Source organism: Mya arenaria, chromosome 12 (assembly GCF_026914265.1).
Source record: "Mya arenaria isolate MELC-2E11 chromosome 12, ASM2691426v1".
NCBI classification, from domain to species: domain Eukaryota; kingdom Metazoa; phylum Mollusca; class Bivalvia; order Myida; family Myidae; genus Mya; species Mya arenaria.
Genome location: NC_069133.1, coordinates 3,596,109 through 3,620,150, shown reverse-complemented (window position 1 = coordinate 3,620,150; position 24,042 = coordinate 3,596,109). Strand labels below are relative to the sequence as shown.

Below are 24,042 nucleotides of genomic sequence, written 5' to 3'. Positions count from 1 at the left end.
TCTTTCTCGATCTTGATTTTATCTAAAAAAAATGGTCATAAAAGTTACTTCCTTTTGAAGTACAACAACTCATGAGAATGTAAAATCACATTTTATACCTAAACAATAACAGTGAGGTTAGATTAAATCTGTTTTAAGAGCGTACCTTTGGCCCGTATATTTCACAAACGTCTTGAGTTGAAGACTCAGGCTCAGAAAAGCTTAGTCTTAATTTTGTTGTAAAAATACTATTATAGGAGATAGGAGAAAAAAATGCTAAATATTGTTTTACACGTTACAAATAACCTGGTCTACAATCATACAAACATCTGTTGTGAATCATTTTTATCAAGAGTTTTCTGAGCCTTAGTCTCGAACTAAAACTCAAATTCCAGACGTTGTATTCTTAAGATAAATTTACTGAAAACGGATCCTGTTTCGATTGCAGGTGTTGCGCTTGCGATTTAAGGAGATTGAATCGATGTTGCCGAGATCTCAGTCCTACACGGTCACCACAAAGATAGAATTGAATATAGATTATTACGGCATTTAACTTGAATGTGAACTTATCGAACTACGGTGATCATTGCGGAACTTGTAATAGAAAATAAAAAGAATGCCGTGCACGAGTCGCTCAGGGAAACTGATATACACTGTACTAGTACTCACCGTATTCGCAATGACATATATGCCTGCGTTAAGTTGAGGATCGGATTAATTTGTTCGGACAATTCATCAGTTTAACATTTCTATTTAAACATTCTAAACATTCTACTGTAATTGTATCTCACCTATCTTGCATACTGTTTCACACACTTCTCCGGACGCTTCCGTACAGCCTGTATTGTCGGTACAACTATTGCCCAGAGCTAAACAATGAAACACAAGAGAACATCTTTACATGGGGTGATGGGCCAAACAAGTGTATCTTAAGTACTTGTATTATACATTTATGAGAAAAAATGGTAAAACATTAATGTCACATCGTTTAACTGCAGAAAGTGTTTAAACTTTAATATACATGCTCTAGTAATGTAAGTCGAGAGGATGGTACAGGGGACGATATGTAATATGAAATATCATAATTTTTGAATATCGCAGATGCATGTTGTAAAATAGGTTTGATTTGGAGCCTTTAAAAACGATTGTTCAATAACAATAATTGACTGACATAAGAGGTAAAACGACACCATACCTTATCAATGAAATAAATACATTACAGTTGTTAAAACCCGCTGCAATACATTTAAACTATTTGTTATCAGTAAGCCTACGCGACCCGCGTCTAATTACAGTATTTAAACATTCATTGACAATACAAAATGTACATTATGCACCAGTCAATTGTTACCACGCCCCCCTCCCCCAGGTCCAGGGGTATACCGGGGATAGCCGGGGAAATGGGCCGTGTTTTTACCTGAATGCGGTGGTTTTGTCTTTGTGCAAAATATAGCGGGGAATTAGCCTTACTTAGGCTCCCTGGGGTGCGGGGGGCATTTCGCAGGGATTTGACCATCAGTTTGTCCCCGCAGGGCGGTGATTTTACCCGGGGTGAGCTGGACCTAAATTCAAAGTCCCCGCTATTCCCCGGACCTGGAGGGGCCGTGGTTACAATTGACTGGTGCATTAACTTCGAACAAAATGACTGTTTTTCAAATTCCAGACACAATAAAATGGCTAAAAGTTTAAAGGTTTTTGTTCACGTACTGTGCTGAAAATCGTCAACATTTGTGGAACATTCGAATACTGTTTCATTACAAGGGAATATTATGAGATGACGTTTTCTGACGTTAAAGATGTATCCGTCGAGATCGCGTTTATACACCAAACAAGGCTTGATACAGGAAAAATGCGACCGGTCGAAATAATAATTTTATTCTATGTCTCAAATGATCAAGTCAGTGTTGAAACGCACCGCTTTTAGTTAAAACCAACGAAACCGCACTAAAACACACGAGATTTCCCGGAATTTCCATGTTGCAAATTATGTCATAAAACAAACGCAATAATGATTCAGTGCATTTTTTTAATCTTGACATCAATCAGCAAATTAAAAAAACATTTGAAATCATATCTTTAGGAAATAATGTACTCAGCTTTTAGATATTTCCAACGGGTTTTTTATCTACTTGACAAACAGATACAGCATAATTATGTTTCGTTGATGAGGTATTGTATCGTTATATTATTTATCTCGGCCAACTACTGTTTTTCGGCAATGAGCGTTTCTAAAGTTTCCAACTCATACCCTCATTGTAAACATGGAACTAAAGACATGAACTTGAACGCTGAGCACTTTTGAAACTTTTAAAGGTATGTGATACGTTTTTGATTTGTTTATTTCCTATCGTCCCCCTTATCGTTCTCTCGTCCTTGATTAGTCTGAGAGCGATTTTTACTCGATAAGGGGGGGGGGGGTCAACTTTGCATTTGCTTTGTAATTATCTTTTACTGTTATTGTGACAGGAAAACCAAAATACAAACCAATCCAAATTCAATGTGTTTCCAAATTACTGTGCTAATAAATGTTGATGCATTTAAAAGCCGCGCTTGAAACACCGTCACAATCCACGGTCGCCTGGGACGAGAACATGGAGAAATCTCGAGTGATAAATTTGTGTGAATGGCACGTGAATAGCACGTGAACAGCACGTGAATAACACGTGAATAGCACGTGAATAACACGTTAATAGCACGTGAATAACACGTGAATAGCACGTGCATATCAAGCGAAAAAGCTGAGTCTGTAATTCCAGACTACATTTAAACTGAAACCTTAAATATTCGGTTATGCCTATATTATGATTGACAGATCAAAATCCGGAGTTTGACTGGTGAAATATGATCCCCTCATCGATGCAGACTTAGAATAAAGACTGTCTTGCATTTTGATATCATTTTTTGCAAACTTTATATGTATGATCGTTATAACGTAGGAACATACTTGGTAGTGTGACAGCTACAGTGAGAGTTTCTTCGGTTGTGGATGAATCGCTTGCATCTGTTAACCTTGAACAAGAAAATAGGTATAACTAGTACTAACGCCACACTTAAACCATGTTTCTGTTCGCAAACAATTTAGGGCGAACGAGCGACGAAAAATACAAGATATTCGTTTTTTATAAAATTGAGCAAAGAGCGAAACATATTTGTTGTTTCTAATTATTAATAATAATTAGAAGGTTCTTCAGCATTATTATAAACCCATTTCAACACAGTTTTGCACGTAATCTCTATCGGACAAATGTGTAATGTTTACTTGATTATTTTCTGTAAGCACAAAAATGGATAAACAAAATTTCTAAGATAATTTCAACATATTCTAAACATGATGAACACTTTTTAAAGGAACTATCTCATGTTTTCCCGGTAATGTTTCTGAAAACACGTATTTTATCATTATTTCATGATATGACTGTAAAAAAAGAATTACTTTGGTATAATTTTGGTTTTATTTGGATGCGAACGTACACCGGAAAAGTCAAGAAAAACTATATAAAACCGACGCCTTAACCACTAGGCCACAAGGACTTATGCAACTGATGGATGTTTTGACGTTATAAAAAACATTGATAACATCACGTGATAATGTATATCAACCTAATAGTGTCACTAAACAACGAAACCGCTAAAAGCCGTAAGTAACGCTTTGACAATTGTTGTCTTCACAGACGATTTTGAGCAGATATCAACATTTGCTGAATGGTTTCGTATTTTCCTACAATTTGTCCATTTTAAGTGAACATGTTTTTATGCCTTCCTACCTGCAATTATTTAGGACATGTTAGTGATAACAAAAAAAAAGATGCATAAATAGGTATATCTCGATTTAAGTTGTTGCCACCAGGCTGTTACACTCGAGAATTGTAAACAGCTAAACAATGTGACAGTGTGATACGGAAACATATTTCTTGATTTTAAGAAACATGTAAAGAACTTACGTTACAACAAGAGTGTATGAGGTCAAGGAGTTTGAATTGAGAAGTGCCGTGTCACATGTGATTTTGTTGTCACCAGAGTCGGGGTCCGCTGCTGTACTAAATGCATCGTTTGTATTCCCACTGGTAAACCTAAAAATAATGCGCGTTGATTAATTGTTTGAACATATAGGCACTGTTGAAAACACATTTTAAAATATATTTCGAGCGAAGATTGATGTTGCCATTCAACAGGCACTAAATTAGTTAAGTATAATGGTATAAAAGAAAGTTCTTTACACGTATGTAAAGTCTCCAGTTCCTGTCGCGATTAGAAGGAACACCTTGTCACAATCTGTACTGACTGCCGGGTTAACGGTGGTACTCATGACCGAGTTCCCGCCACGGTCTTCGGCTACAAAGCTCACTCCCCTCGCCAGCGAACAAAGGTAGGCTATACAATCAGACAAATAGCATTACTGTTAGGCATCATGGGCAAACCGACATATTTTAGGTAGCATCATAGTCAATATTTAGAACCCGTGGATATACACTTTTTTTTATAAAATTTTGAATTGTCGACATTTGATTTGCTACGTCATCATGTTAAGATATATCATTGGATACTATTTTTGTTGCGTTACAACGCTGTATGAACTTAGCGAGTTAACATAAATACGGCATATTTTGCCTAAAACTTACGAAATAATTATCCAATTCAATACTGTCGTAAAGGAAATAAATTAGTCACTTTAGATTCTAAGATTCTTGCAAAATATTCAATGTTTCACTATTTAAAACACTGTAGTTTCATGTAGTTTCACACCCAGTTTTTGTTAAAATGTATTATGGCATTAATATTTATTTCAAGTTCACTCTCATAATGGAAAGGCGGATTAGCGATTCCCGTGTATCTGCATATAATTCAAAAAGTTCTTTATATTTTGCAAGGTAGATTTCAGTTTCATTTTTAAGCAATAATTGACACATGATAATGAAAACGACTCATTTTGGAGAAATATTGAAAATAAAAAAAATACATTTAGAATTTGATTGTACTATTTATTATACAAGCTCGAAAATTGCAAGTCAGAATTGAAAAAAAAGAAGATGTTTTGAGCTGAATTTATTCCTGAAATACTTTAGTAAACAACTCTGTGCAGTGACGTCACGGAAATAAGTCCATATAAGTATAATATTCATGCACGTGATTTTCATACCCACATGCTTCATCGGGAGATAACGGACGGTAACTTGGGTGTTTTAATCCTTAGCAAGTGCACCTTCATGTCGATAATCTTATTCATATAGTGAGTAATATGGAAGACTAAGTATATATTAATTTTTAAGGGGAAATGCTGAAGCATCTGATTCCACAAATAAAGCGGGGTTTCGAGTTAAACGCAAACGAATTTAAAATATAATCATACATTTTAAGGTGCAAAATTGTTTATTATGCTGGTAAGGTGTTATCGTTTTACTTTTTTAGTAAAAGAATAAATATTTGTTGGAAATAGAAACTAACAAACCTAAAATGATAACTACAGTGAACGGCTTGCTCATTCTGCAACATATGTGGCGTAGCATTTCTGTAACAAAAACAACACAAGCCAAAATGTAAATGTTTGACTTCAAATCATGTTGTGATAATTGTTACTGGTGTTATAAATCAGACATATATGTACATGTTCTACTTCTGCACGTGTTGTAGTAAGTGTTTCCGGTGTTCTAACTCAGTCGTATATGTACATGTTTCTCTTCACCACGTGTTGTAGTAAATGTTTCCGGTGTTCTAACTCAGTCGTATATGTACATGTTCTACTTCTGCATGTGTTGTTGTAAGTGATTCCGGTGTTCTAACTCAGTCGTATATGTACATGTTTCTCTTCACCACGTGTTGTAGTAAATGTTTCCGGTGTTCTAACTCAGTCGTATATGTACATGTTATACTTCTGCACGTTTTGTTGTAAGTGTTTCCGGTGTTCTAAATCAGTCATATATGTACATGTTTTACTTCACCACGTGTTCTAGTAAGTGTTTCCGGTGTTATAACTCAGTCGTATATGTACATGTTTTACTTCACCACGTGTTCTAGTAAGTGTTTCCGGTGTTATAAATCAGTCATATATGTACATGTTTTACTTCACCACGAGTTCTAGTAAGTGTTTCCGGTGTTATAACTCAGTCATATATGTACATGTTTTACTTCACCACGTGTTCTAGTAAGTGTTTCCGGTGTTATAACTCAGTCATACATGTACATGTTTTACTTCATCACGTGTTGTAGTAAGTGTTTCCGGTGTTATAACTCAGTCATACATGTACATGTTTTACTTCACCACGTGTTGTAGAAAGTGTTTCCGGTGTTATAACTCAGTCATACATGTACATGTTTTACTTCACCACGTGTTGTAGTAAGTGTTTCCGGTGTTATAACTCAGTCATACATGTACATGTTTTACTTCACCACGTGTTGTAGTGTTTCCGGTGTTATAACTCAGTTATACATGTACATGTTTTACTTCATCACGTGTTCTAGTAAGTGTTTCCGGTGTTATAACTCAGTCATATATGTACATATTTTCTTCACCACGTGTTGTAGTAAGTGTTACCGGTGTTATAACTCAGTCATATATGTCCATGTTTTACTTCACGACGTGTTGTAGTAAGTGTTTCCGGTGTTAAAACTTAGTCATATATGTACATGTTTTACTTCACCACGTGTTCTAGTAAGTGTTTCCGGTGTTATAACTTAGTCATACATGTACATGTTTTACTTCACCACGTGTTCTAGTAAGTGTTTCCGGTGTTATAACTCAGTCATATATGTACATGTTTTACTTCACTACGTGTTGTAGTGGGTATATCCGGTGTTATAACTTAGTCATATATGTACATGTTTTACTTCACCACGTGTTGTAGTGGGTATATCAGGTGTTATAACTTAGTCATATATGTACATGTTTTACTTCACCACGTGTTCTAGTAAGTGTTTCCGGTGTTATAACTCAGTCATATATGTACATGTTTTACTTCACCACGTGTTGTAGTGGGTATATCAGGTGTTATAACTTAGTCATATATGTACATGTTTTACTTCACCACGTGTTCTAATAAGTGTTTCCGGTGTTATAACTCAGTCATATATGTACATGTTTTACTTCACCACGTGTTGTAGTGGGTATATCAGGTGTTATAACTTAGTCATATATGTACATGTTTTACTTCACCACGTGTTCTAGTAAGTGTTTCACGTGTTATAACTTAGTCATATATGTACATGTTTTACTTCACCACGTGTTCTAGTAAGTGTTTCACGTGTTATAACTTAGTCATATATGTACATGTTTTACTTCACCACGTGTTCTAGTAAGTGTTTCACGTGTTATAACTTAGTCATATATGTACATGTTTTACTTCACCACGTGTTGTAGTGGGTATATCAGGTGTTATAACTCAGTCATATATGTACATGTTTTACTTCACCACGTGTTCTAATAAGTGTTTCCGGTGTTATAACTCAGTCATATATGTACATGTTTTACTTCACCACGTGTTGTAGTGGGTATATCAGGTGTTATAACTTAGTCATATATGTACATGTTTTACTTCACCACGTGTTCTAGTAAGTGTTTCACGTGTTATAACTTAGTCATATATGTACATGTTTTACTTCACCACGTGTTGTAGTAAGTGTTTCCGGTGTTATAACTTAGTCATATATGTACATGTTTTACTTCACCACGTGTTGTAGTGGGTATATCAGGTGTTATAACTTAGTCATATATGTACATGTTTTACTTCACCACGTGTTCTAGTAAGTGTTTCCGGTGTTATAACTTAGTCATATATGTACATGTTTTACTTCACCACGTGTTGTAGTGGGTATATCACGTGTTATAACTTAGTCATATATGTACATGTTTTACTTCACCACGTGTTGTAGTAAGTGTTTCCGGTGTTATAACTTAGTCATATATGTACATGTTTTACTTCACCACGTGTTGTAGTGGGTATATCAGGTGTTATAACTTAGTCATATATGTACATGTTTTACTTCACCACGTGTTGTAGTGGGTATATCAGGTGTTATAACTTAGTCATATATGTACATGTTTTACTTCACCACGTGTTCTAGTAAGTGTTTCCGGTGTTATAACTTAGTCATATATGTACATGTTTTACTTCACCACGTGTTGTAGTGGGTATATCAGGTGTTATAACTTAGTCATATATGTACATGTTTTACTTCACCACGTGTTGTAGTGGGTATATCAGGTGTTATAACTTAGTCATATATGTCCATGTTTTACTTCACCACGTGTTCTAGTAAGTGTTTCACGTGTTATAACTTAGTCATATATGTACATGTTTTACTTCACCACGTGTTCTAGTAAGTGTTTCCGGTGTTATAACTCAGTCATATATGTACATGTTTTACTTCACCACGTGTTCTAGTAAGTGTTTCCGGTGTTATAACTCAGTCATATATGTACATGTTTTACTTCACCACGTGTTCTAGTAAGTGTTTCACGTGTTATAACTTAGTCATATATGTACATGTTTTACTTCACCACGTGTTCTAGTAAGTGTTTCCGGTGTTATAACTCAGTCATATATGTACATGTTCTACTTGACACCGAGTTGTTTTAAGTGTATCTGGTGATCACACAGACCATTTGTAAATATTTTACCTCAGATCGTGGTACAGTGAGTTATTGTTGTTAATAAATCGGATGTGATAAAACAAAATATTGAAATGTCCTTTCATGGTACTCACTAGCTATGTAACGTTGATGACAGTTCGATGCTCAAATGATGGAATCGCTTGTGTTATCCGATTTTGTCGAAATTATAACACCGTGTATCGTCTGTGAAAGTACACCCTACAATTTAAGAAAACACGCACACTTGAAACAACACTGTATTTTGGTCTGCTCACATTTTTAAGACCTAGAACTGTTGCAAACACTTTCCCTAATGATTCAAAATATGACAACCACTGTTTTAAATGATTTTAGACCTGATGGTTATCTGAAAAAAAGCAAAGCAAGAAATGAATACCTTTTAACTCGTTAATTATTACAGATAAATGTTTTAAGATGTTTGTTTATCGATGTATACTTATTTATTTAAGCCCGATTGTAAAATCAGCTGACAGCTAATGTGAATCACTCTGAAGTGCATTTCTGACTGTGTCCTTTTAGAGAGGCAACACCGAAGTACCTTGGGTGGGGATCCAACAACACTAGACCACTCTCAGCCTTTCTGCTTATAAAAAATATCCTGCTGTATCAGAAAACGAAATATATTTCCATGAAATGAATTTCTGTAATTTGCCGTAATTTCATATTAAATGTGTTGAATAACGAGATGTGAAACTATCATACTATTTCTCACCCAATATATAGTTCACTAATACTGATCAAAATCATTCACAAAAGTTATTCCATTGTTGTTCCTTTATATTCTATACGTTTGAAGTTCCACTTTCGTTCAATCATTCTGATAGACGTCAAATCTTTATGCGTGAACGGTCCAGCTGTAAGGTCGTTATTGCCGCTGATTCCCATTAAACGGCTTTGAAAACTCCGGATCATGTTTTATTGGCATGTCGAACAAAACATAAACCCAAGATCATTTAAAGCAATTTGACAACCCTGTGTGTACTCCATTGTCGACTTATATTCAATAGACACCCATTAAGGCGTAAATGAATGTACATGTTATTCTAATATCTTGATTATATAAAGTCGATACCCACCCTAACCTTTTACCGTATTCATTAACTTATTAAGATTGAACTTTAATTTATGATTAGAATCTGAGTGTTTTGAATGGATTATTGAATAATATGACAATAGACTGAATCTAGTCACTAAGGCGCGTCTATGGATACTATTGAGAGTTATATTGCACACGGCCTGTATTTAGAACAAAGGGAGATAACAAAGTGTCCACTCATTTCAAGAGCATTAATTCATCTAGCAACTATAGAATGGGCAAAACATAGGCCGGATTGCGTGAAAACGGTAGAGAATAGAAGCGAAATTTACGCTCCTTATATAAAACTTGAACGCGTTTAGTATAAACAATGAATACAATTAGCAACTAGATTCTGCACGTAACTTTACGGTTGCACCCGAACACTCTTAAGCAGCGTTATGTTTATGACTTAGATATCTAATTGAAACTGGGCCCTGGCTTATAAACTTTTTAAATTATTGATTTCGATTTGAGGTTTCTTTAGTCTGATATTAGTATCGATACTCAAAAATAGAACAGTTGCGTTAAACTACGTGTATGTGAACGTTTTAGTATAGAGGTGCATGTGAAATGTAGCCACCGGTATATGTACAAGGTACCTACCGTTGTGTGTGCAATGTAGCTACCGTTACGTGTGCAATGTAGCTACCGTTATGTAGCTACCGTTACGTGTACAATGTAGCTACCGTTACGTTTGCAATGTAGCTACCGCTACGTGTGCAATGTAGCTACCGTTACGTGTACGTGTACAATGTAGCTACCGTTACTTGTACAATGTAGCTACCGTTACGTGTACATTGTAGCTACCGTTACGTGTGCAATGTAGCTACCGTTACGTTTGCAATGTAGCTACCGTTACGTGTGCAATGTTGCTACCGTTACGTGTGCAATGTAGCTACCGTTAAGTGTACAATGTAGCAACCGGTACGTGTACAATGTACCAGCCTTTACATGTACAATGTAGCAATTGGTACGTGTACAATGTAGCAATTGGTACGTGTACAATGTAGCGAATGGTACGTGTACAATGTTGCAACCGGTACGTGTACAATATAACAAACAGTACGTGTACAATGTAACAAACGGTACGTGTTCAATATAACAAACAGTACGTGTACAATGTAACAAACGGTACGTGTTCAATATAACAAACAGTACGTGTACAATGTAACAAACGGTACGTGTTCAATATAACAAACAGTACGTGTACAATGTAGCAAACGGTACGTGTACAATGTAGCAACCGGTACGTGTTCAATATAACAAACAGTACGTGTACAATGTAGCAAACAGTACGTGTACAATGTAGCAAACGGTACGTGTACAATGTAGCGAATGGTACGTGTACAATGTAGCAACCGGTACGTGTACAATATAACAAACAGTACGTGTACAATGTAGCAAACGGTACGTGTTCAATATAACAAACAGTACGTGTACAATGTAACAAACGGTACGTGTTCAATATAACAAACAGTACGTGTACAATGTAGCAAACGGTACGTGTACAATATAACAAACAGTACGTGTACAATGTAGCAAACGGTACGTGTTCAATATAACAAACAGTACGTGTACAATGTAACAAACGGTACGTGTTCAATATAACAAACAATACGTGTACAATGTAGCAAACGGTACGTGTACAATATAACAAACAGTACGTGTACAATGTAGCAAACGGTACGTGTTCAATATAACAAACAGTACGTGTACAATGTAGCAAACGGTACGTGTACAATATAACAAACAGTACGTGTACAATGTAGCAAACGGTACGTGTACAATATAACAAACGGTACGTGTACAATGTAGCAAACGGTACGTGTTCAATATAACAAACAGTACGTGTACAATGTAACAAACGGTACGTGTACAATGTAGCTACCGTTACGTATACAATGTAACAAACGGTATGTGTACAATGTAACAAACGGTATGTGTACAATGTAGCTACCGTTACGTGTACAATGTAACAAACGGTACGTGTACAATATAACAAACAGTACGTGTACAATGTTGCAATCGGTACGTGTACAATGTAGCTACCGTTACGTATACAATGTAACAAACGGTACGTGTACAATGTTGCAACCGATATGTTTACAATTAGCTACCGTTACCTTTGCAATGTAGCAAACGGCACGTGTACAATGTAACAAACGGTACTTGTACAATGTAACAACCGGTACGTGTACAATGTAACAAACGCTACGTGTACAATGTTGCAACCGATATGTTTACAATTAGCTACCGTTACCTTTGCAATGTAGCAAACGGCACGTGTACAATGTAACAAACAGTACTTGTACAATGTAACAACCGGTACGTGTACAATGTTACTACTGGCGTGTGTACAATGTAGCTACCGTTGCATGTACAATATAGCATCATGTACCCGTACAATGTAGCTACCTGTTCGTGTACAATGGAACTACCGGTACATGTACAATGGAGCAAGCGGTACATGTACAATAAGCTACCGTTGCGTGTACAATGTAGCTACTAGTACGTGTTCAATGTAGCAACCGATACGTGTACAATGCGGCAAGTGGTACATGTACAATGTAGCTACTGTTATGTGTAAGTAATGTTTTGAACCTCTCTTTAAGTACAGCGTTTTACACTTATTTTTCTCCAACTATACATAATTTTAAAAGTTCCTTCATTTGAAAGCCGTGAAACCAACAGGTTTTTATCAGGTGCCTTGCAATTAAGTGGTTTATAATTATTTAGTCCGTCTCCATGCCTCTATCCATGCAATGATTCTAAAACATATTCTCTATTGACCATATTTTTGCTACATTTTAATTCGAAGACCAGAAAACATTGCGAAATATTTCGCGGTGGGGGGTTTATAATAATTTTAATTCAATTATTTTGTTAAATACGCACTGGTGTTAGAAAACAGTTTTGCCTTAATGTTGATAATTCAATAAGAAAAGACATAATGGGCCGATTGTACAGAACTTCATTAAAGTTAACAACGCGATAAGCGACACCATTGTTAACTTTTAAACGTGAACTATTAGAAGATGTGCTAATGTATTCAAATGAAACAAGTACAGATGCGTTTCTTAAAATATGGTTAAGAACACTGCAAATCTTACTTGTATTCATTTAACCTCCAGAGCAATCTAAAATTGGTGTGGTGTGTTGTGTGTGCGTGTGTTCGTGTGAATGTGTCTGTGTGTGGTGTGCTTGTGAGCGTGCGTGCGTGCGTGAGTGCATGTTTGAGTGCGTAAGTGTTTGCGTGGCGCGTGTGTGTTTTATGTGGCGTAAACACTGCAAATGACTCGTTTTTGTAGTTTTCATTGCATTGTTACATGGATCGTAGATCTATAAACGATTATATATACGTCGACAAATTGCAAGCATCCTATTGAAGCATAAAGTATGGGAGCATTACTTATATAAATCAACCGGGTGTTTTGACAACACAAACAAGTTTAGTTAGTTTTTATCACTTTATTCCACACGAAAGTAATTTGCACCTGACTATTAAGTATTGAATCTTCTTTTGGTCGTGCAGTCATGCAGTATAACATTCTGACTGGATCTTGCAAGATCAATGAAGCGCGCTAGAGCTTATTTCGAAATTTGAATGACTCAGTATCAAGGTAAAATTAGTGAATGATATAAGCATTATTTTGGTGTTTGATAAAGGATTAGGATGTTTTAATATACCTTCTCATTGGGTAAACATGTCTGTGTTTGTACAATTCAAATGCAGCAACGACATACACAAGTATAAAGGAGTGTTTTGAACGTAGCGTTCGTAAAGACATTTCGGAAATGACGTCATTGATATTCTGACCCAACCCTGTGCGCGCGGATGTTTGATTTGGATAACAAAACAGACTAAATTTCCCAAACTGTAAAAATATCAAACCGATATGTTCAGTGTTTGAAACAGTGAAATATCCCTTCCATTTGTTCTCTTATTATTCCAGAGTAAAAAAAACAACGTTAATTGGTTGAAGTACTGGCGTTTTAAGTGCTACAGCATACTTCGTAATTAATAAAAGTGTACACAAATGATACTCACTAGGAATGTAACGTTGATGACAGTTCGATGCTCATATGAAAGAATCGCTTGTGTTATCCGATTATTTGTCCACACTTTAACACCGTATATCGCCTGTGACAATACACCATTTTAGAAAACTAGCATGTAACGTTGATTACAGTGTGGTGCTCATATCATCGATTCACTTATATTAATCGAGTATTTGTCTTAATGTTAACAAGGTGTTCTGTCTGTGACAGTACGCCCTACAATTTAAGAAAACACGCAAACTTGAAGCACCATCGTTATTTGATCTTCTCAGCCTCGTAAGATCCGGAAGTTTTGCAAACACTTCTCCGAAAACAATTCAAAATATAACAACTACTGTTTTAGAGGATCTTTGTCATGATTCAAAACATTTTATATCTTTAGGAACGTCACCGACTCTGTCTTAAACTTAAATAGTGGCTTAACTAAACTTTCAACTTTCAAAACTATATAGGAAACTACGGCATGTATGGCACTAGAATAAATGAGATTTTAACCGGGAACATAGATCCAATGCTTGATATGATTAATATGCTTTTATTTTCTCTAAGTTTGATAATCACCCCATTAATCTACAAATGAATGCAATTTATGTATATTTACGAGTGTTTTCTCTGACGTACTTTCAATATGAAAGCATAATATATTCATATTTATTAAATCATAGATTTGCGGATTGAATAGACCGTATAGAACTTATTGAGGCGCTGATCACAGGCGGTATTGTTATAAAGTTTGTTTTGTTGAATTATTAATCTAAGGAGACATTTCCGTTTATCTACAGTGTAGATTACAATGTCAACTACGGCGGCTCGGAGTTTCCAATAAATATTCATTCATAAATGTATACATTATTGAAGAAAGCATAGTTATATTATTCGATTTGTTAAATAATTTGTATGAATTGACAAGATTTCTTCACAGAACAAACATTTGATTGATCATAATAGATACAGTCTAATGTTCTAATTGTGAGGCGAAAGTTTAATACAAAACTAAGGTAGACATTATATGACCGAAGCGAACATGTAAATTTTCATTTAAGTATCCGATGTATAAAACAGTTATTCGCTGTATCGCGACGTAAGCCATATTGTTTAATCATAATGCTGGTGACCTTATTTAACGTTAGTAACATGCGGATGACCAAAATGTAAGATAAATGACCGAAAACACATTATAGACAAAGTAAGAGAGGGAAAAGACCAAATCAAATACGTTGGTAAATCACTATAAAAATGACAGTATCCGGCAATATATGAAACATGAACACTTTCATATCAGTATAGCTATGCCAGAGAGTGATCTGATGGAAGCCGTTATTAACTAATTAAATCATATGGCAGCGCCTAAATCTCATGCTGAAGTGAGTGATGGTCGGGCACCTATTGAAAGGGCTACTATCTGGACTGTTGACAACTCCCTATAGTATTAAAGAGTTACATCAGTGCTTGCCATTTGTCTAACCCCAAGCTCGGTTGGAAAAAGCAAATTATCATGCGCTTTGTATCTAGCTAAGTTCGTTGCTCATATAAGAAATAGCACATGGTGGGGGTGATGCCCTTAATAGTGAAAGTTACAGTTATTTTGATGAAAATATTTGTTCAAGTTACATATGTTTAAATTGTTTGAATCATTTGGATATTCTGCGAGTACAATCACAATTATTGCATTCAAGGTGATGATTATTTGCTTAAAGTTGCTTTTGTCAACGAGTACAGTTTTATATATGTTTTGCTGAAACTAAGCTTGATGTCTTTGATAAGCCGTTCATTGATGGGTTTACGTTTTAAGGAGTTCAACGAGAAACTATGAAGAGGGAATTTGCTGATGATATAGTTATCTTAGCTTAAAGTCAGATTGAGTTACAGAACGCTTTGTTTGTTTTGTATGACCATTGATCATTGTGGAACTTGAGTGTAAATGCTGCAAAAACAAAGGTTGTTGTATTAACAAAATCTACAACAGGCAATAACAAATGCGAATATTATTATGATCATACCAAACTTGACATTGTTGATGACTTTTCAAACCTTTGGATACAGCTAAATTTCAATAGGACTTTCTCAAAAACAAAGTAACGTCTTGTTGATCAAGCTATAAAAATTTTGTTTGCATTATGATGTAAGTAAAAAAATAATACTACCTCCATTCAGTTACATTAATTGATTTTATGCTAACTAGTATTTTGTTTTATGGATTTGAATTTTGGGGCTTCGAAAATATTAAAACTATTGAGCAATGTAATTGAAATACATTAAATTAATACTTAAAATGAAATTGGTTATTACAAACTGTATGGTTTATGGTAAATTGGGTATAAAACCAATTGTATTACCATGAAAGGCTACAATGTTGTGCTTTTTGAGTAACATGATTACTGATAGTGATGATAAATTTTGTAAGATGTGGTACAATACTGCTTGCAATATGCATACTTATAATTAGGTTAAATGTCAATGGATTTCATATCTCAAATCATGCTAAGACGAAATTGGTTTGTATGATTTATTTATGTAACAGAACATTGATAGCATAAGCCATTCTAAAACATATTGTTAAGTCTAAGCTGTCGGTATATCCAGCTTTTGCAAGACTGGAGTAGCAGTGTGTGTGAAATACTTTTTAGTGTTTATTTTATAGATTGTATTAAAAACATTGTTTCGAGAAATATCTTGTATGTTTTACCAAGGGAGTTTGTCCCTGTGTAAATATTTAATTATGAATCATATTTCACCAATATACGAGTCAACTACACTCGAGCTGGACATCTTGGGACGGTTGAGAGTGTTTTGTTGACGCCGATTAGATAACATGGACGAACTGAAGTATGGAACAAGAGCTATTCTTGCTAAATTAAAGCCGGGGTGGTACAGGAAAGTTTTTGTATTAAATCAGTACATGCAGTTCTGCGTTATATTCACTTCTTTTGTATTTATCTTACAATTTGCGAACGCCAAACTAATAGTCTATGTATTTTTTGAATGGCCCTTGTAAAAAAGTAGTTGTCTTAATATTAAAAGGACTGTATGCCAGTAATTCTTTGGCTGATGAATACCATTATTTGTTCAATTTTGCATTTGTCATAATGAAGGATAAACATTCTATAAACATTTTTACATTACTCATACAACAACTTACAAACTTGAGGAGCTTATGAATAGCAAAGATAAAATAATAATCAAAAGACTTGCTCTATTCTGTGGAATAATACTATCAAACTTTGTGCTTTAACTATCATGCTAAGACGAAATTGGTTTGTATGATTTATTTATGTAACAGAACATTGATAGCATAAGCCATTCTAAAACATATTGTTAAGTCTAAGCTGTCGGTATATCCAGCTTTTGCAAGACTGGAGTAGCAGTGTGTGTGAAATACTGTATTTCGTCTTTTATTTCTTTAACTCATTTTCCGTAATATAAAATGTTGACATTTTAATGATATAAAGAGTTTTGAATTCTATGGTACATGATATATTCACTTGTCTCGAAATGGATGTGCAAAATTAAAATTGTATACATACTAAAACATGTTTTTTGTTGTTGTTTTTAATATACTTTTGTTCATGCAATATGCCTTGATTATATATAATTCTAAGATTCAATATATGATCAATTCATTTAAACTTGATCAATGTACACCTGTTTGGATGACGTTATGCACAAAAACAAGTACACACGTACAAGTACCCGTGAACCTCTTTGAATAGTAAAGCCTATCGTTCGTATTACTCATCTCTATCTGTATATGCTCATAAAAATCCTTCAGTTGTAAGTCTTAAAATCTATAGGTTTTTCTAGTGCTTTTATCTCATGCTTTACAAGTAAGTGATCAATCCGTGCAAGTATTTCATAGGACCATTTTGTTGCTCCTTTAAGTGCTTTTATTTGATGCTTTACAAGTAAGTGATCAATCCGTGCAAGTATTTCATAGGACCATTTTGTTGCTCCTTTAAGTGCTTTTATTTGATGCTTTACAAGTAAGTGATCAATCCATGCAAGTATTTTATAGGACCATTTTGTTGCTCCTTTAAGTGCTTTTATTTGATGCTTTACAAGTAAGTGATCAATCCATGCAAGTATTTCATAGGACCATTTTGTTGCTCCTTTAAGTGCTTTTATTTGATGCTTTACAAGTAAGTGATCAATCCGTGCAAGTATTTTATAGGACCATTTTGTTGCTCCTTTAACTGCTTTTATTTGATGCTTTACAAGTAAGTGATCAATCCGTGCAAGTATTTTATAGGACCATTTTGTTGCTCCTTTAACTGCTTTTATCTCATGCTTTACAAGTAAGTGATCTATCCTTGCAAGTATTCTTTAGGACCGTCTTGTTTTTTCTTGCCTTTTTTAACCCTAAGATAATAAACATGGTGAACTTTTCGCGATGCTGGTAGGTAATTTCATTTAATTTCTTTTGTTTAACACTTCATGGTTAAAAAAACTGCTATGTAATAATGCAATGTTGATAAATCAATATTAAAGACACAATGGCTATAAATAGTTGTTAAAATCTTATTTGAGATGGCAAATATTCGATTGATTGTGTTGCCAAGCACTTAAACGTCCAACCGCTGGAAGGTGGTCATCAGTTTGACCCCCTTTTGACTTTGCTTTATACGTTAGAGATGACTTTGTATTTTCTTTTTAAAAGGTTCGCTTAACTACCTACAGATATCCTGACCATGCATAGGTAGTTACAGACAATTGAGTGATTGCAACTCACGACTTGTTCGGGTGCGGGTACGTGTACGTGTGGACTTTTTGGGGCACAACGTCATCAAGGTATGTAAACAGTGTACAAGATAAGAAATATATGTATGAAAAAACTAGGAAAGTGATATGTTCGATCATAGCGAGCCTACATATACACAATACTCAAAAAAATATAAACTCAACTGTAAGTTTTCCTTGAATGTGTAGATAGGCGTACACGTTCAAATACACGTCGTGTTTTGCAACCTCTCTTATAAGATTTGGTATATACTTTAACTGTATCTTGTACCGTTTAACAGTATGACAGACGGTGCGAAAAAGAGTCAAAAAGTGGAAGCCTACACATTAAAATCAAAATATATTTAATTCAAAACATCCCCGATTGCCTGCTTTATATTAGGCGAACTGTTTTACTAAAACCAACTTTTACAACTTTCCAGGACTTATTTTCCAAGCCAATGATATAAGTGTGTGTGTCTGTGTGCATGTGTGGGTGTGCGGGCGCGTGCGTGCGTGCGTGTGTGTGAATGTGTACGTATGTGTGTGTATATGTGTGTGTGTGTCCGTGTCTGTGTATCTGTGTGTGTGTGCATGCGTGCGTGCGGTAGTGCGGTAGTGCGTGCGTGTGCATGTGTGTGCGGTGTGGTGTGGTTTGCGTGCGTGCGTGATTGTGTACGTGCGTGTGTGTGTGCGTGTGGTATGGTAAGCGTGTGTGAGCGTAAGTGTTTGCGTGGTGCATGCATGTTGTATGTGGCGTTAATACTGTATCTTGCTAAACTGTATATTTCCAAATCATAAATGGTTGACTTACAATGTTAAACAGAAACTCATAGATTTGTTTTTAAATGAATGGTATAGCATTGTTAACACTTCCAGTAAATGCAACAACTATAAATTGTTTAAGAACGAGTTCGGAATTGAGACCTATCTTAAAACTTCACCTTACAAATTGTTAAAGTTTATGATTAAATTTCGAACCAGAAACCATCGTCTTCCTATTGAGACAGGAAGCTGGATTAGACTTGATATGTCATCAAGGAAGTGTCATTTGTGTCAAGCAAATAGTAGCATTGGAGACGAATATCACTATCTACTTGAATGTAAAGCTTTAACCAATAGCAGAAAGCGATTTATTGATAAAAAATACTATGTCAATCCGAATGTCATCAAATTTAAATCTCTAATGTGTATGTGTAACACTCAAATGTCGAAATATAAAAGTTGTGTAAATTTGTGAAGGAAATAGTAAAACTGTTCTAAATGTTAATATATTTGTACTGTACAATAACACATGTATCCGATACTATAACTCTCGACATATTCATATAAAGCATGGTATAACATATGTCTCTCCCGTTTTATTTGCTTTGTACCTGAATATGGAATGTTAACTTTTTACAACAGCCTCGTTGTTATTATGTATTTCTTTTTCACATGCTCATGCTGTCATGAACTGAGTTGTTTGAAAATAAAACTTGGAAACTTGGCTAGACTTGTTTAAAATCGGGCTTGTCATTATCTTATTTTTGCCTTATCATATTTAAAAGATCTCGTTCCTGTAGAAATAAGTGCACATGGGTCGAAGACCTGTGTACGGTTACATAAATTGGCAAATTTAAACGCATGTAATTAAATACATGACTGAAGCAGAAATTATAGGATTATTATTGAAATAGATCAACCTGGTGTTTTGACAATACAGAAAACCTTGTCAATGTCAGTAAGATGAACACAATATTTTTACATAAAAATATCGGGCACTTCATTGCACCGTTTACGCATGCAGGTAATTTAAACCTGACAAAAAGGTATTAAGTCGTCTTTTGTTCGTGCAGTCATGCAGTAAAATCATTCTGACTGGATCTTGCAAAATTCATGAAGCGCGATAGAGCTAATTTCGAATTTGAATGATTACAGTATTAAGGTAAAAATAGTGAATGATATCAGCATTATTATGGTGTTTGATTCAGGATTAGGGTTTTTTAACGTACCTTCACATCGGGTAAACATGTTTGTGTTTATTTCGAAATTTGAATTATTCAATATTAAGGTAATATTAGTGAATGATATCAGCATTATTTTGTGTTTGATAAAATAATGGGATATTTGTTAAACATCATTTACCTTCTGATTAACATTTTTGGGCTTGTCCTATTCAAATGCAGCAACGAAACACACAGATATAAAGGATTGTTTTTTAACGTTACGTTCGCAAAGTATTTCGAAAATGACGTCGTTGATATTCTGGCCCAGTCCATATTAAAACAGTGAAATATCCTGTTAATTTCATTAAGAAATCTATAAACCACAGGAATACATGCATAATAAATCCAGAGTATAAACAAGGTTTAAATATTGAACTACTGGCGTTTTAAGCGCCACATCATACTTCAAAATTAATAAGATTAAACAAAATTTGTACTCACTATGTATGTAACAATGATGACAGTTAGATGCTCATATTATCAATTTACTTGTATTATCCGATAATTTTCTAAAGATTGACACCGTGATTTGCTATTCAATTTTAGAAAACAAACACACTTGAAACACCAACGTAATTTGATCTTCTTAAACATTTAAGATCCGGATCTTTTGCAAACACTTTCCCCAAAACAGGTCAAAATATAACATCCACTGGTTTACAGGGTCTTAGTGATGATTTAAAATAACTAATATCTGTAGAACGTCACCTATGCTTACACGTTGAATGTTTTTGTTTCCTCAACTTTGTCTTTGACTTAAATAGTGGCAAACTTTCAAAACTATATAGAAAACAAACGCTAATATGACACCAAAAAGACTTCAACTAACGAAGAAGATCTTAACCGGAAAAATAGATACAATGCTTGATTTGATCAACACAATTTTGTTTGTAAGTTTAATATCCAATAGTCCTATAAATGAATATAATTGAAGTATATTGGCTAACAGTTTTAAATGTCTTATAAAAAAACGATAGTTTAAAACGCAAATCAAACAATAAATAAGTTTTCTCTCTAATATATATTTATATTAATGAAATCGTAAGTTTGCGGAATGAATAGTCCGTATAGAAATTATTGAGGCACTGATCACAGGCGGTAGTATTCATAAGTTTATTTTGTTGAAATATTCATTTGAGGAGATCTTTCCATTGATCTAAAGCGTATACAAACTTTACAGTGTCACCCGCTCGCGGATTAAGTTTCAAATTAAAGATTCATTCCTGAATGTATACATAAGTGGAGAATGCAAAGGACTCAATCATTCCACGTGTGAAATATTTTGTGTGAATTGACAAGCTTTAATTTCTTTATCGAACAAACATGTGCTTGATCACATTGATACAGTCTAATTTACACCTTCTGTGGCGAAAGGATAATTCAAATCAAAGGATGACATTATATGACCGACGCTAATATGTAAGGTAGATGCTATATGACCGAATCTTATGTGTAAGGTAGATGCTATATGACCGTATTTTATGAGAAAGGTAGATGCCATATGACCGACACTAATGTGTAAGGTAGATGCTATATGACCGAATCTTATGTGTACGGTAGATGCTATATGACCGACTCTTATGTGTAAGGTAGATGACATATGACCGACGCTAATATGTAAGGTAGATGCTATATGACCGAATTTTATGTGCAAGGTAGATGCTATATGACCGAATCTTATGTGTAAGGTAGATGCTATATGACCGAATCTTATGTGTAAGGTAGATGCGATATGACCGACGCTTATATGTAAGGTATATGCCATATGACCGACACTAATATGTAAGGTAGATGCCATATGACCGACGCTAATGTGTAAGGTAGATGCTATATGACCGACGCTAATGTGTAAGGTGGATGCTATATGACCGACGCTAATATGTAAGGTAGATGCCATATGACCGACGCTAATGTGTAAGGTAGATGCTATATGACCGAATCTTATGTGTAAGGTAGATGCCATATGACCGACGCTAATGTGTAAGGTAGATGCTATATGACCGACGCTAATGTGTAAGGTAGATGCTATATGACCGACGCTAATGTGTAAGGTAGATGCTATATGACCCACGCTAATATGTAAGGTAGATACTATATGACCGAATCTTATGTGTAAGGTAGATGCTACATGACCTACGCTAATATGTAAGGTAGATGCTATATGACCGACGCTTATGCGTAACGTAGATGCTATATGACCGACGCTAATGTGTAAGGTAGATGCCATATGACCGACGCTAATATGTAAGGTAGATGCTATATGACCGAATCTTATGTGTAAGGTAGATGCTATATGACCGATGGTAATGTGTAAGGTCGATGCTATATGACCGACGCTAATGTGTAAGGTAAATGCTATATGACCGAATCTTATGTGTAAGGTCGATGCCATATGACCGACGCTATTGTGTAAGGTAAATGCTATATGACCAACGCTAATGTGTAAGGTCGATGCTATATAACCGACGCTTATGTGTAAGGTAGATGTTATATGACCGACGCTAATGTGTAAGGTAGATGCTATATGACCGACTCGTATGTGTAAGGTAGATGACATATGACCGACGCTAATATGTAAGGTAGATGCTATATGGCCGAATCTTATGTGCAAGGTAGATGCCATATGACCGAATCTTATGTGTAAGGTAGATGCTATATGACCGAATCTTATGTGTAAGGTAGATGCCATATGACCGACGCTAATATGTAAGGTATATGCCATATGACCGACGCTAATATGTAAGCTAGATGCCATATGATCGACGCTAATGTGTAAGGTAGATGCTATATGACCGACGCTAATGTGTAAGAGTGATGCAATATGACCGACGCTAGTGTGTAAGGTAGATGCTATATGACCGACGCTAATATGTAAGGTAGATGCCATATGACCGACGCTAATGAGTAAGGTAGATGCTATATGACCGAATCTTATGTGTAAGTTAGATGCCATATGACCGACGCTAATGTGTAAGGTAGAGGCCATATGACCGACGCGAATGTGTAAGGTAGATGCTATATGACCGACGCTAATGTGTAAGGTAGATGATATATGACCGACGCTAATGACCGACGCGAATATGTAAGGAAGATGTTATATGACCGACGCTAATGTGTCAGGTGGATGCTATATGACCGACGCTTATATGTAAGGTAGATGCCATATGACCGACGCTTATATGTAAGGTAGATGCCATATGACCGACGCTAATGTGTAAGGTAGATGGTATATGACCGACGCTAATGTGTAAGGTAAAGGCCATATGACCGACGCTTATGTGTAAGGTAGAGGCCATATGACCGACGCTAATGTGTAAGGTAGATGCTATATGACCGACGCTAATGTGTAAGGTAGATGCTATATGACCGACGCTAATATGTAAGGTCGATGCTATATGACCGACGCTAATATGTAAGGTAGATGCTATATGACCGACGCTAATGTGTAAGGTAAAGGCCATATGACCGACGCTAATGTGTAAGGTAGATGTTATATGACCGACGCTAATGTGTAAGGTAGATGTTATATGACCGACGCTAATGTGTAAGGTAAAAACCATATGACCGACGCTAATGTGTAAGGTAGATGTTATATGACCGACGCTAATGTGTAAGGTAGA

At 35.3% G+C, this 24,042-nt stretch overlaps 1 protein-coding gene across 8 annotated transcripts in view; it reads right to left on the bottom strand.

Annotated features, from left to right (window-relative positions):
• LOC128211253 (prion-like-(Q/N-rich) domain-bearing protein 25) overlaps positions 1-24,042 on the bottom strand; it is a 72,362-nt gene that overhangs the window by 36,751 nt on the left and 11,569 nt on the right. For 3 of the 8 annotated variants that reach the window (XM_052915829.1, XM_052915830.1, XM_052915822.1), the window contains exons 2-7: positions 8,677-8,782; positions 5,426-5,485; positions 4,197-4,350; positions 3,921-4,049; positions 2,924-2,988; positions 771-848 (exon numbers count right to left, since the gene is read on the bottom strand). In XM_052915829.1, coding sequence (XP_052771789.1) covers positions 771-848; positions 2,924-2,988; positions 3,921-4,049; positions 4,197-4,350; positions 5,426-5,483 — 484 coding nt within the window. In that variant the 5' untranslated portion in view covers positions 5,484-5,485; positions 8,677-8,782. Of the gene's footprint in view, positions 1-770; positions 849-2,923; positions 2,989-3,920; positions 4,050-4,196; positions 4,351-5,425; positions 5,486-8,676; positions 8,783-9,122; positions 9,165-9,296; positions 9,586-13,710; positions 13,938-20,863; positions 21,557-24,042 lie in introns of those variants that run through there. The other 5 variants (XM_052915827.1, XM_052915823.1, XM_052915824.1 and 2 more) reach the window with 5 other exon arrangements.